General features: G+C 41.9%; 1 protein-coding gene across 2 annotated transcripts in view; it reads left to right on the top strand.

The window, feature by feature from the left end:
- LOC147145127 (CD166 antigen homolog A-like) overlaps window positions 1–13,787 on the top strand; it is a 75,466-nt gene that overhangs the window by 48,970 nt on the left and 12,709 nt on the right. For both annotated transcript variants that reach the window (XM_086036280.1, XM_086036281.1), the window contains 9 exons: window positions 4,519–4,625; window positions 4,883–5,099; window positions 7,279–7,343; window positions 7,659–7,746; window positions 8,261–8,434; window positions 11,472–11,596; window positions 11,684–11,816; window positions 12,091–12,203; window positions 12,300–12,426. In XM_086036280.1, coding sequence (XP_085892406.1) covers window positions 4,519–4,625; window positions 4,883–5,099; window positions 7,279–7,343; window positions 7,659–7,746; window positions 8,261–8,434; window positions 11,472–11,596; window positions 11,684–11,816; window positions 12,091–12,203; window positions 12,300–12,426 — 1,149 coding nt within the window. The remainder of the gene's footprint in view (window positions 1–4,518; window positions 4,626–4,882; window positions 5,100–7,278; window positions 7,344–7,658; window positions 7,747–8,260; window positions 8,435–11,471; window positions 11,597–11,683; window positions 11,817–12,090; window positions 12,204–12,299; window positions 12,427–13,787) is intronic.

The following is a 13,787-nucleotide window of genomic DNA, read 5'->3' as shown; positions in this document are numbered from 1 at the left end:
TCTACAGGCTTTAAAGGTAGAAAGACGCAACAGCGCTCCCGGCTCTAGTGGTAGAAAGGCGGTTATGGGTGCTACCGTCCTTAATGCCTTAAACTCCAGTTTGACTAGTTACACTGCCATTGTTTGCTTGAATTTGACTTTGGAAAAAGTGTTGAAAGCAGTTCCCGATTCCAGATAATAGATTACTATTGCATGGATAACTATTTAAAAATGTAACAACATACAGTAGCATCCAAATGTGTAGGGTGTCCTTTGGACTCGAAAAGCCCCTTGAAGCCTGAAAACCCTTTTCGTCGCATTTGCATCAGCACAGCACAAAATAAAAGCGTTGTCTGTCAACAGCCTCATGCACACACACTCAGTTAAACTTCGAGTAAAATGTTGTAGCATGCCTGGAGTCTTTTGTCATGCTTTATTTACCGGTAGCCTTTTTTTTTCACCCGTATATTTCACCTTCCTGTCTTTTGTTTGTTTTTCCCACCTTTTTGTCTGCACACCTGCTTCTTATCAGGCTTGTCAGGCCCGCTCCCTCAGTCCTGTAGCCAATCAGCTGCTTCTCCTCACACGCGCCTCTTCCGTTTAGTGCCTTTTCCCTTTTCAGCAACATCGTGGTCTGCTCAGTTTTCTTCCTCATTGTTCAATCGGGAACTCAGGCAGGTTTTGCTCCCTTTGTTGTTCTTCCTCATGCCTGAATAGTTGCAGACCAAAATCAACTCGCCTCCACGCAGCTTTCAGAGTATTAAATTGAAAAAAGATATATTATGTATGTATTCTCCACGTGCTTAAATGCCACCAGGTCTCATTTTAAATGCAGGTACTGTATCCAGATGCACCAAGTGTTGCTGGAAGGTTTCTGCCAATCTATTAAATATATTCCTAGTATTGTTGTTAACAAGCACAGTTGTCACACTTTTTAAAATGCCAGCAACACTTTTGTGAATATTAGATGTCCGTGGAATACAACTTTTTTATAATGTTATTCTCATAATGTTACAATTTTCTTTTTTTAAACATGACGTCCCCAATATATCCACAATTTTTGTCTCATAACATTCCTTTTGACCCTTAGCATTGCAAATGTATACAGCTGCAGCTATGAATAAGAATTATACTGATTATCCCATTGATTAAATAAAATTAATTGAGTGATATGAGGTGGTCGACTGGTTAGCATGTCCGCCTCACAGTTCAGAGGTCGTGGGTTCAATCCCGGCTCCGGCCTCCCTGTGTGGAATTTGCATGTTCTCCCCGTGCCTGCGTGGGTTTTCTCCGGGTACTCCGGTTTCCTCCCACATTCCAAAAACATGGAACGGTAGGTCAATGGGACACTCTAAATTGCCCCTTGGTGTGATTGTGAGTGCGGATGTTTGTTTGTCTCTGTGTGCCCTGCGATTGGCTGGCAACCAATTCCCCGCCTACTGCCAGAAGACAGCTGGGATAGGCTCCGGCACGCCCGCGACCCTTGTGAGGGGAAGCGGTATAGATAATGGATGGATGGATGAGTAATATGACAGAAAATATTATTGATTTTAAAGCGTTCTGACTAGCGGTGGTTGGCTATATTAAATTAGATAACACCAATATAAACCTTGCATTGACAATCAATTGATCTTTCACTATATCTTCTTTTGGAAGGCAAGGCAAGGCCGTTTTATTTACATAGCACATTTCATACACAATGCAACTCAATGTGCTTCACACAAGCAAAGACACAACACTGACAAGCATTTGCATCCCAGGCGAAATAAACCCTCACGTTCTTGACGCGGTATCGTGAAATACTTACATTGTCAAACCTCCTTATTGTACTTGTAAGATGATTAAGACACAAAAGGCGCGCTCACTGTTTATCCGCATTTGTCACTTCCCGTCCGTGCTCCGAGCACTGATTTGCTAGCTAACAGCCAATCAGAGTGACCAAATGTCACGACTAACGGCGCCGATTCAACATGCGTAAACGCCCTCCAGACGCTTCCTGGCAACTTACAACGCTACGATCATTGTCACTTCACCAATCAGACGGCGCAATCAGACGCCATGACGCTTCACGACCTCCGACGTGGGATTGGTTTATCTAGGCCTTAAGAGGTGTGAACGTGGGGGATGGAAGTGGTGTCAGTTGAATTCCAATACTGACAAGCTTGTTCATCTTGTCGGTGAAATCTGGGAGGGGGTCGTTCATAGACAACGGGTTTGGTGTAGTCAGGGCCGAGTCGTCGTTTGGGGGCCATGTACTGTCCAGGGGTGAGTCCTGTGGTGGTGTTCGGCATTGTGAGGACGACTCCAAAGTTTGGGTTGAGTCCAGCGGTGGGTGTGGCCTTGAAGTTTGGGCCAACGAGGAAAAATCAATCTGTTCTGGAGGGAGGGTGTGGGGGATTGAGCTTCATTGTGTGTTCGATGGTCCTTCTGAGTGTAGCTAGAATCTCGTTTTACCTGTTGTTGCGGATGAACTTGGCCTTTATTTTGGTTACTGCGGCGCCCCATGATGCACACTTTGGACTGTAGGAATAGGTCCGCTTAAAAATAACTGCGTTCAGAGATTGCATTTTTTGTAGACGGTCAACAAAGCCTTGCTTCGGTTTCTCTGATTGTTTTTTTCAACACATCAAATTCTCCTGTTTTTTTCCGAAATATAAGAAACCATGTCATTAGCAAAACACTGAATTTTGTGGGCCTTCTGCTGCATAGTCGTTTGATGCCAAATAAGGCTTTGTCGCCTATTATCAGTGTTTTGTGGCCCAGTAGCTGATCTCACATGGTGAGAGGGTCCACTTTCATACCCTTCATAGGTGCTGTGATCCACCAAAGCTTGCTGGTCAGATGACAGTGGGGCAAACCTGTTTCTCAGTTCAATGCCTGTGTTTTGTTTTCGTTCTGAATAAGATGATTTCCTTTTTTCTTGCCGGTGCCAAAGTCCAAGACTGATTTCTTGGTGTTGATGCGACCTCTTGCATGAGCACAATTTGTTCACTGTCAGGTCTGGCTGTTGGGCGAAAACTCCTCACTTTTTGCTTTGCTTCCAGCAAATTCCAAGGAGGGCTGGTGGATGGAGATAGCTGTCTTTTAGCATTCTGTCATCATGTCCACTGTTTCTCATTGCCTGGTTTTACATTCACCTCCACAAACACTTCAAGGCAATGCATTTTTGCCTCCAGCACTGCCATCTTCTGAAGGATTTTGTGGTAGTCTTCTGTGTCTTGTTTCTAGCCTTGTTGCTACTAGCAGGCTTGTGCTGACGTTATCGTGAGGAGGCAACGTTTAGTGTGAAGTGATCCCAAATTTTGGACATTCTATGTCTTTTATCAACTGTTTTCTTCCTGGCTTGCTGCCATCACACCAATTTAGTTATATTTGCAGTGTTGCTTGTGTCCACAGTAGCATTAGTGTGTGTGGAAAAATGATCTCCACAAAGCTTGGAGGCAGAGCTTTTGAGTCAAGCTTCCCATTGTTCAACTTATGTGATTAATTGTTTCAGCCCTACAAACTTGTTATAAGAATGCAACATAATGTGTGTATTTTGACTTCCGGTCAGATCTTTCTGCAGATGAGTAAAAAATGGTTAATTGAGTTGAATTGACTGGGTGCTCATAGAATCTAATCAAGTGAAGGATGCAATCTTTTCATTATAGGCCCTCTTGGCAAACAAATATGGCAGCAAGGTTGTTGCTGCAGCCTCCTTGCACGCAACAGCGACCATGATTACATCCATTCAAATACGTCTCAAATTGTGAAGCAATTTAAAGTAGTTCAGCTTTTTCATCTGTTTCAAGTCTGCTGATTTATAACACAGGAAGGGTAAGAATAAAGAGATTAGCAGCTGTTTCCTTTTGACATGAATGCAATGCGACATGATGAATGATAGCCACTCTTTAATGTGTCATTAGTTTCCTCTTAGTGCAAGGATGTTACTCTTCTCCCAAAACGCATTTGGGTACTTCTCTGTCCTCTTAGATTTGACTTAATTAAGTGCCAATGACCTTTTCATAGTCAAGTTTTTGCTGCCAATTGCTGGCTGTCAACTGCTGACAGCTTCTCATGCGCACATCTCCAACTCTGAGAGTTCTCGCACTTGGTACACATGAAAAAGTTAAATAGAATAATGGCTCATTATCAGTCGGGACATGGTAGCCTCTCCTTCCCTGCAGCCTTCTACCTCTTACCCCTCGTTGCATCCCATCCCATCAGAGACGCCTCCTCCCACCCTCCTTACCAGCCTTTGTCTCCATGGTGATGTTGTGAATTAAATTCAGGCCAAGGGGGCTTTTTTGTTTGTTTGTCTGAGCTAGTTGTTTAATTATCAGTGCTACTCACTTGAGTTAAAAACTAAATGAAGTGGTATTAATTAAATATGAAGAGAAAGTGGTGGTAATGAGCATATAGATAGATAGATAGATAGATAGATAGATGGATGTACATGTATTTATTTGATTTGTCATTGCTAATTCTGAATAAAGATGTGTTTTTCAATTATTTATCTATAATTAAAAAAACGCGCCCCTTGCTTTTGTCTCTTCACAGTGAGCGGCCTGGAGACGGTGGTAGGCCTGTATGGCCAAACGCTGGAGATTCCGTGCAACAAAGGAGCCGTGAAGGCAGAAGATGCTCTGATCACAAAGTGGAAATATGTAAGTCAGCCCGGAGGTCAATGGATTCAAAGCAGAGAAGTCTGTCTAACACGGGGCATCTGACACCCATTTGTCATGTCATGTCTGAGCCACGCCCAGTCTGAGTGTATTTGCTGTGCACCGGAGCATGTGTCTGTTCTTCAGCATGTGTCTGTTCTTCAATGTGAGAGTGTGCGTGTGTGTCTGCGTGTGTGTGTGTGTGTGTGTGTGTGTCTTTGTTTATTCCTCATGTGTCTTTTGCAACAAATCCTTTCCAGGACAAAGGGGATGGACTCTCGGGAGATCTGCTGGTCAGAAAGAAAACTGAAAGCGTCTCCATTAGCACCACCGATGACTACAAGGGCCGTATTAACATGGCCGCCAACTCCAGTCTGCTGCTGTCTGCCATCAAGCTGAGCGACCAGCGCACTTTCACCTGCATGGTGGTGGTCGGCTTGGATATCAACGAGTACCCGGTCAATGTGGTTGTCTACAGTGAGTGAAGTGGAGGGTTGTGAAATTCCAGCAGTGTTCCAAATTGTACACTTTCCATGGGAATTAATGAGTTTTTATGGGGCAAAAAACAGTAATTTACAAAGATGAATCTCAGGGATCTGAAATTGGGGCTGAGACAAGCTATTAGCTGGATTAGTCAAGCCAAGTCAAATTTATTTATATAGCCCTTAATCACAAAAAAAGTTTCAATGGGCTTCACATGCCCACAGTTGACAATTAATGGCATCCCCTGATCTTAATAATTTAATAACCAAAATTGTAATCATTTTTCCCAAATTACTAATGTTACTGGAGACTCATGCACCACTCCGTGTAAGAAATAAGTTGGTGCGATGGCAGCGAGCCAAGAGGTGAGAATGTGTAAAAGAGAGAGAATGTTAAAGGTTTGGGATCATTTACCACTTAAAAAAAGAATATAAAGTGAAATATGAAGCGCGTCTAGGATCACACAAGGTATCGATGTTAGCTAATTTCATATAGTCTACCACCACTAGTTATAATGTTATTATAATACCCCCGTAAGTGGTCAAGTATAGATGCAGCCGCCCATGCACCGTCAATCGCTTTATTGAACAAATGGTAGCAAAATAAACATGTAATAAGCACAATTATACAGCTGCTATGGCAACAAATGCCGCCCAAGCATTTAACCTGTAGACTAGCGCAGGATAACAGCCGGCCGCCAAGCTTAACTCACACTGGCCAACTGTGCACGCACATTTTCTGACACCCACATCACTCACCAAGCCAGAGACCACCTTTTAAAGTCACACACACTCAGAAGTCACAAATAATGTAGTGGGGACTGTGAGGATGGCGACCTCAAGTGGGCAATATTAATACCTGCACATGCACATATTGTCGTTTGATAATGTAGGCTTTTCTCCAATTAATCAATGCAAAATTTGGTTGAATAATGGATTCTAAAGATATTGAATAGCTGCAGCTATAGGAAAGACATATGTAGCATAATCCAGAAAAAACACCGTTCATCTATGGTGTTACTTTGAGTTTTGAGTGCCACAACTTTAGAATTTTGGTTTTAGATACTTAAATAAATAAATAAATTCTTATTTAGCTCTTATTTATTTTGCTTTGTGTTACAAGCCAGCTTCAAGTCAGGAGTGGCCGGTGAGTTTTGGAACTAGGCCTTCAGTGGATATTTAAGTGGCCTAATCCACCTCTTAAAACTGCCATCATGTCACAAAATAATATACAAAAACTCCTATATTACCATGTGTGCTAGAAGAGACAGGAGTATTTCACGTGTGCCATTATTATTAAAGCAAAAAACAGCTACCTTTACCTTCCAATACAGCACCTCCAAACTACTCCAAACATCTGCACTAAGTGCTAAAAAAAAAAATACAGGTTGAAACAAGCCACCCAGCAACAGTGTTGGTTGACCTATAGCCTCATAGAGTCTAGTTTTGCTTGAATAGTGCGCCATGAAAGTGAATATTTAGCCATGTACCACCTCGTCTTCCGCCATAAATCAATCTCCACGCCTTCATGAGGGCGTGGAGTGGTGAATCTAGAACCGGATTGGTTAATAGAAGAAACAGTGATTTCAGAGGTGTGTCGGCGACGCCTGCACTCGAGATTCTGAAGGCGTGGGACGAGATAAAATTTGCATGGCAAAACATTAAAGCTGAAATCTAAGTTTAACCCACAAATAGCTTGAAGCCGACACATGCTATGAAATGAAGACAAATGACTGTTGAAAATAAATTACTGTAACTGTTTCATGTAAATGTAAATGTTGTAAATGTTGGCCCATGCTTCTGATTGGGCCAGAAGAGCCTTGAAGGCCCTGACGGCATTCCACTGCTTCAAGTGCGCTGCTGTTCAAGTCAAATAAAAAATCAAATTGAGCTACTGATGGGGGCAAGGAGAGCTATCTATTTTGCATGGATGTCTGCTAATAACAAAACAAAATGTTTATATGTATGCTTGAATGTGACACTTTTCCATGTTAATCCCTATGGGCAGTTTCCAATTTGGAATTTTTCCAAAATCCACCCATCTTAATGTACCATAGCAATATACTGAAAATTTAAAGAAAAATGTCCACCCCTTTGTAACCTTACTAGAGTGCCTGCTGCACTTAATGATAGCACTCGGCTCATTAATGGATTTATAATTGTGTGCATTGCAGAGGCGCCTGCAGATGTGGAGATTTCTGACAAGGCGCAAGAGCTGGAGATCGGCAAACTTACAAAGGTATGTTTTTTTTCCTGTATGTGACAAACGTTACCTAAGATGACAAGTTTTAAGAAACATCAAGGGAATCCCCTCTTGGGGCGTGGAGCGACCATGTTACTACAGTAATGAGTCCTTTTGAAGTGGTGCTCATGAATTAGTAATAAGCACATCCCTTGTTGCTGCAATTAGAATACCCGTAGGACCAGAGAGAAGTCTTTGAGCATTTCATGGTCTGTTGCATCGAATATCCTCAAATCATCAGAAGGGGGGGAGGGGTGGTTTTACTGATATTTGGACACTTTAAATGCTGACTTTTGTCATTCTGTTCCACAGCTGGCCACATGTGTCGCAAAAGACGCCAGTCCGGCAGCCAACATCACATGGCTGAAGAACAACAAACCCCTGGTGGATGGCGGGAAAGGTGTGTTATTGTATTACAAGAGTCATCATAGTAGAAGGATGTGCTGTCTAATTAATAATGTCATAAAAACACATTTACAGTATTGGCTTTCTCTTTAGTTTGTGTTTTCAGTTACAGTCCTTTGCCTTTGTTCATCATTATCATGGATTTCAACTAAAACGTGTAGACTCCCGGCTTTCATTTAAAGGGGAAGTCAACGCAAATATCTAGTCTAATATCTTGCTGCTATCATTCTCCTGTTGAATTTGATTCAATATTAAATACAGGAGACCCTGGTTCTCATTGTTGTTTGTTAGGGTTGACATTGACTTGACTGCTGCATGGAAAACTGACCACCCTAGAGTCTTTTCGTCCTCGTCCGGAGTTCCTTGTGAAGTCTATTTGTTGTGCACATTAAAAGAGAATGAGTCAACAGATATTTCCGCATGGGACTAAAGTTGCAAAGAATTTGTTTTTGTGTCTGTGCACTTGGCGGTGGGCCCTCTGACAGCTTGTTGTTTGTTTATCGGCGCAGGCGTTTCCATCCGAGCCTCGGTGCAGGTGGACCCCGTGAGTGGCCTGTCGAGCACCTCGTCCACGCTGGAGTACTCGGCTGCGAAGGAGGACACCGACGCCCAGTTCTCATGCAGGGCCCAGCACAACGTGGGCAAGGAACTGACATCATCTGCGCTCACTTTCACCATCACATGTGAGACGACAAACCTCTCTCCATTTGGACGCAAAATTGACGATGTTTCTTTGAGTTTCATCATCGCGAACTATGAAATGATCATTTTGACTTGTGTTTACCTCCATTGACTGAAAAGATGTTTTATTATTCTTTCGTTTTGACAACGCAGCTCTGTTATGCAGGTTATCTGAAAAAAAAAAAAACCTCAAGACTTTTGGTCTTTAGTGTTGCGGGGATGAGCGGTGAAATGGGATTAATGCAGAAGCAGCATTAAATATTGAAGCTGTTGGCTCAGCGTGGCCTCCAAATAAGTTGGTTCATTTTCACACGGAGAGGCGTACAGTTTGTCAAAGACACAAACTGAATTATGACTCAGGGTTTTAAATAATTCTTGGCCAACAACTACCATCTAGCATGCTTTCTTTCTGTCCATTTGAACTTTGCAAATGTTGAGAATCATTCATTTAAAAAAAAAAACACCGCTATGCTTAAAAGTGGCACAATCACTTAACAATTTAAGATCCATCCAAGAATTAAATATGTGCTGACTTTTTACACAATTACAGGGAATACCCGTTTACGGTATGGGATACACTCCAGACGACCCATAGGTGGAAATCTGCAATATAAAGACCACAAGAAAGTTTTTTTCAATGGTTTTAATCCTCCCTTGTGCTTTAAATACATTTAGACTTATTAACACACTTTAAGGTGTTCCTAAGTGACTATTTTCACTATGTCGCTGTCAAGAAATGAGAGATCATATAACATCACTTTGAAAAAAACAAAGGCTAGGTTCACACCGCAGGAAATGCGACCCAGGTCAATTTTTTTTTTGTATGCGACCTGTATCTGATTATTTTTTTATGACAGTTTGAACGACTCAAATACGATTTTTTCAAATCCGACATGGATCGCTTTCATATGTGGTCCTAGATCGGATACGTATCAGATTATTTGCAAATTGAGCGCCGTCTGGTCGGCCAGGTCACAGTATATCCGTTCTTGACGTCATGCACAGGCAGGGACACAGACTGCTTGATTGTCTGTGAATCTGCAAAGTTGTTTTGCGTAACGGTATTGGTTTTATATGTAACTTTAATTTAATTCCACTTGACTTAACATTCAACATTTGCGGTGATAGTAGTAGCCACGCAGACGGCAATGACGTGACGTCATCTTTCTTGACATCTCCATGAAATGAGATTGAAAAGCCTCGTTTCATTTCCCCCAAATACTGTATTTCTAAGACCCACGCTCATGGCCAGATGACGGGCAACATAACACATTTGAGTTCCTCCACAAATTGACCCGATTCACAAAAGGGTCAAGTGCCCAGCTCTGACATTGGCAGGGGTGCACATCATTTTTTTCATGTGGTACTCGCATGAATACCAGGAGATTGTCTTTGGTACTCACTAGTGGTCCAAAGGTTTACATAAGTCAAACTCAGCACTCCAAGTTAACACATTACCTATTTTCCACAAAGCCTGTAATTTGACTTTTCTGCTTTACATTTGACTATGTCACATCGCCATTTGGCAGGTAATGGCCAATTTACAAGTGAAAGTTGGCTAATTGTAGCCAGCAGAGTTGTTTGTCAAATATCACCCAGATTTGTAGTTCAATAGTTGTTGTAAAAAAAAAAAAAAAAAACCCCGGGCGTTCTAGTTTAATGGCAACACCAAACAATAAAAGACATAACATACCGACTCGTTACACTGTACTAATTTAGATTGCTAAAGTTTGCAAAAAAAAATGTCCTTTCCAGGTGCATACCACTTTTTGAATGTGTAGATTCGGCAAACATCATCGCATATTGTGTTTGCGAATGGCTGCAGCACCACATTAGCGAACACAGACAAGCATGGTAGCGATTTAAAAAAAAAAAAAAAAAAAAAAAAAAAATCAGGAACTGAAAATCAAAATCGAATCGGGGCTTGAGTGAATTGTTACATCCCTAGTATTTCGTGTTCTACAGAAACCATACACACACCCACACAACCAAATTACACAGAAACAGATTATTGCTCACATAAACAAAACTATGTTCTAATCAATTAAAGGTCCCATAAATCAGTCAAACCAGCAAATATTCTTCAACATCACAGTCGGCCCGCTTCAGTCGAACGCAGCATTGTGAACTACATAGAAGACCATGATACTTTGCGCTGCTGAGCCAATAGGAGCGCATGACAGGCCAAGCCTATTTCTTTGGAAATGCTGTTTTGTACAAAAACAGAATGTTTTTGTTTTTTTACAATATTGTGAGCTTTTATACAATATTGTGACCTTTTTATATATATATATATATATATATATATATATATATATATATATATCTCACCAACCGCCCCACAATATCGTGATAATGATCGTATTGTGAGGTTCATATCGCGATATTATCGTATCGTGACATTTGGATATTGTGAGATCCTTAATATTTAGAGACCAGAATGTTAACCATAACATGTCATTTTGTCTAAATACATGCCATGCAATTGGCAATTGGTATACCCCGCCTCTTTCCCAAAGTCAACTGAGATAGGCTCCACTTATAATTCAAAACCGTGAAGTGAAGTTAAGATTTATTTCCAATTACATTACACATGTTCAGTGTTTCCCCCCGTGTTTAATAGGCCTGGCGGGCCGCCAGGCTTTTGTGGGATATGTTCCAGCCACTAGAGACTTTAAGCGGGTATATTTTCATGCTTCAAACATGTAGTTAAAAGTGGCATCTAGGTCGTAGCAGTGGAATTTGATTGACAGTTAACAGTTAAGTGGGGTGCATTTGAGAGCAGCAGCAGCAATGGCATAATTCTTCACTACGGTATTTCAAAGCCTCATTTTACATACTTGGTGATTTTTTTGTTACAACGGTCTTCTCTGTGCTGTGTCAAATTTAGAAGACTTTTTTTGTTTCACTTTACAGTGACTTTAAACGAAGTTACCACAATATTAGGCGCACCACTCCATATGATGCCGTGTATTTCTAAACTGTAGACCGGTTCCCGCATTTGACCGCTTGGAGTTTGCGCTCCTCTCCTTCCTCCAGACTCCACGGAGAACATCGTCCTGCAGGTGCTTGCCCCAGAACCTCTGGTGGAAGGTGACAACGTGACTCTCAAGTGCGTGGCGGACGGCAACCCGGCCCCGACCAGCTTCAACTTCCACCTCCAGGTACACGGATGCGTCTGTAGTCTCTCACGGTGTGGTAAATCCGCGGAGCATCTCGAGCTAATCAGTACCTATTGTGTGTGTTTGCAGGGCAATGTCATTCCTGTGAAAAATACGGCTACATACACCCTCACTCATGTCTCGCGTGACACCACCGGTGAATACCAATGCTCCCTAATTGACAACCCCGCCATGATGGCTTCCAAGAACGTCACAGTCAATTGTAAGACATCACGCTGCGTTTCTCGGAAAAATTGTTCCATTAGAGCTGTCATTTTTCTCCATTTTTGGAGCCTCTGGTGTTGCTGTTGACAGTGAAGCGTGTTTGCCCCGTTGCGTTCAAATCTCTTAGTCTCCTCACTTTGTTGTGTCATCCTCGGCTAATAAACCACGGTCGGCGCAGCAAGAGGAGTGTTGTTAATAATAGAAATATATCCGAGCTTGTCAGAGTTGTGAGCATCTGTTTCTCCATCCTCTCAACTCTTTGTCTCTCTTAGACCTAGACATCAATTTAAGCCCCACCGGGAACGTTGTCAAGACGGCTGGGGAGGTCTTGGAGGTATCTTTCCAGATCGACTCTTCGGGGGAATCAAAGGTCTTCTGGACCAAGGTAAAAAAAAAAAAAAAAAACGTTTGTTGCCAAAAGTGTCTGCCTCAAAGCATCACTTTGTTCTTGACATCAAAAACAATGTTTTGTTCTCATCAGGACAATTTCAAGCTGGACAAAGAGCCCAAGTTTAACAAACTTAAATACTCAGATTCTGGCCGCTATGAGAGTGAAGTGAAGATGGGAGCTCTTAGCGAGAAGGCTTCTTTTGACCTGGTTGTTGAAGGTAAGGACCTCAACAAACCAAACTCACTTACTCACACTGCAGGTCTAAGTGCCCAATTCCAATAATGCTGTACAATTATGTACTTAAAAAGATTACATTTAATTGTCTCTGCTGCAGTGCTCCTGGAAATGGTCAATTACTAATGTGTTATATTTAAAGTACATTATGCGCAGGGCTCGAGACGGAGATCAATTTTGTTGTCCAGGCAACCTAGGTTCTCAATGGTACACTTAAAAAAAAAAAAAAAAGAGGTTGCACCGGTGCGACCAGCCTATCGAGGGGGTGGGAGAGGAAGGTATTAGTGGCTCTCAATACTGCTGTACCAAAGTTTACTATTTGCTTAAGTGCAATTTTTGTGAACAGAGCCTGAGTCTGTTTTACTTGTATTTTTTATTACGATATTTCATCATTTTAAATGTCAGTGCCAATGTTCAATATTGTTGACAGTAAAGTCATTTTCTCTTCAAAAAGAATATACTTGATTTAAGATGGTCTATCGTAGTGTGCTGGTGCACCAGAGGTAAATAAATTTGGGCATACCAGTGCAAAAAGTTAGTTGCTAGCCCTGATATGCAAAAGCCTGGCGGTGCATGGAGCGAATGATGATTAGCAGAGCTGGGCATCGGCCCTCCATCCCCGAGTTTCCGTTCTGCGTATTCAATCGACCCACGTGGTTCCCAGTCGGTCGGCCAACCGCGTCGAGGATTTCAAGTTTTTAAAAATGGTTCAAGTATTACTGTACTACTTGCCGTCAAGTACAAATATGCATTTATGTGCAATTGTGTAATATAAAAACACATTTTTAACCCCAAAATGCTTTACATTTTGTACTAATGCATAGGGCTGCACGATGTTGGAAAAAAATGACATAGCGATTTTTGGGGGGGTTGCGATGTATATTGCGATGTTAAAAATAGAATTTTCACCAGATAACTTGAATAGATTTGTTTGGGAATAATTTGGTTAACTCACTATGACATCATTGTATTCATATAATATCGTTTTAATCCAGACTAAGGGGGTTCATCTGTGAATGATGATGGCTGTATATAAAAGGGATCACAGAGGTCATGTCTCTGTAACATAATAGATTATTTAACATTGTATTTCACACTTCAATGTAAACAGCAGCAAAATATTATCCATCCATCCATTATCGGTACCGCTTATCCTCACAAGGGTCGCGGGGCGTGCTGGAGCCTATCCCAGCTGTTTTCAGGCAGTAGGCAGGGGGACACCCTGAATTGGTTGCCAGCCAATCGCAGGGCACACAAAGACAAACATCCGCACTCACAATCACACATAGGGGCAATTTAGAGAGTCCAATCAACTTACCATGCATGTTTTTAGAATGTGGGAGG

Source organism: Filicampus tigris, chromosome 7 (genome assembly GCF_054856515.1).
Source record: "Filicampus tigris isolate MCC_2025a chromosome 7, RoL_Ftig_1.0, whole genome shotgun sequence".
In the NCBI taxonomy this organism is placed as follows: Eukaryota; Metazoa; Chordata; class Actinopteri; order Syngnathiformes; family Syngnathidae; genus Filicampus; species Filicampus tigris.
The sequence above is the reverse complement of the archived record's forward strand: the minus strand, read 5'-3'. Positions and strand labels throughout refer to the sequence as shown.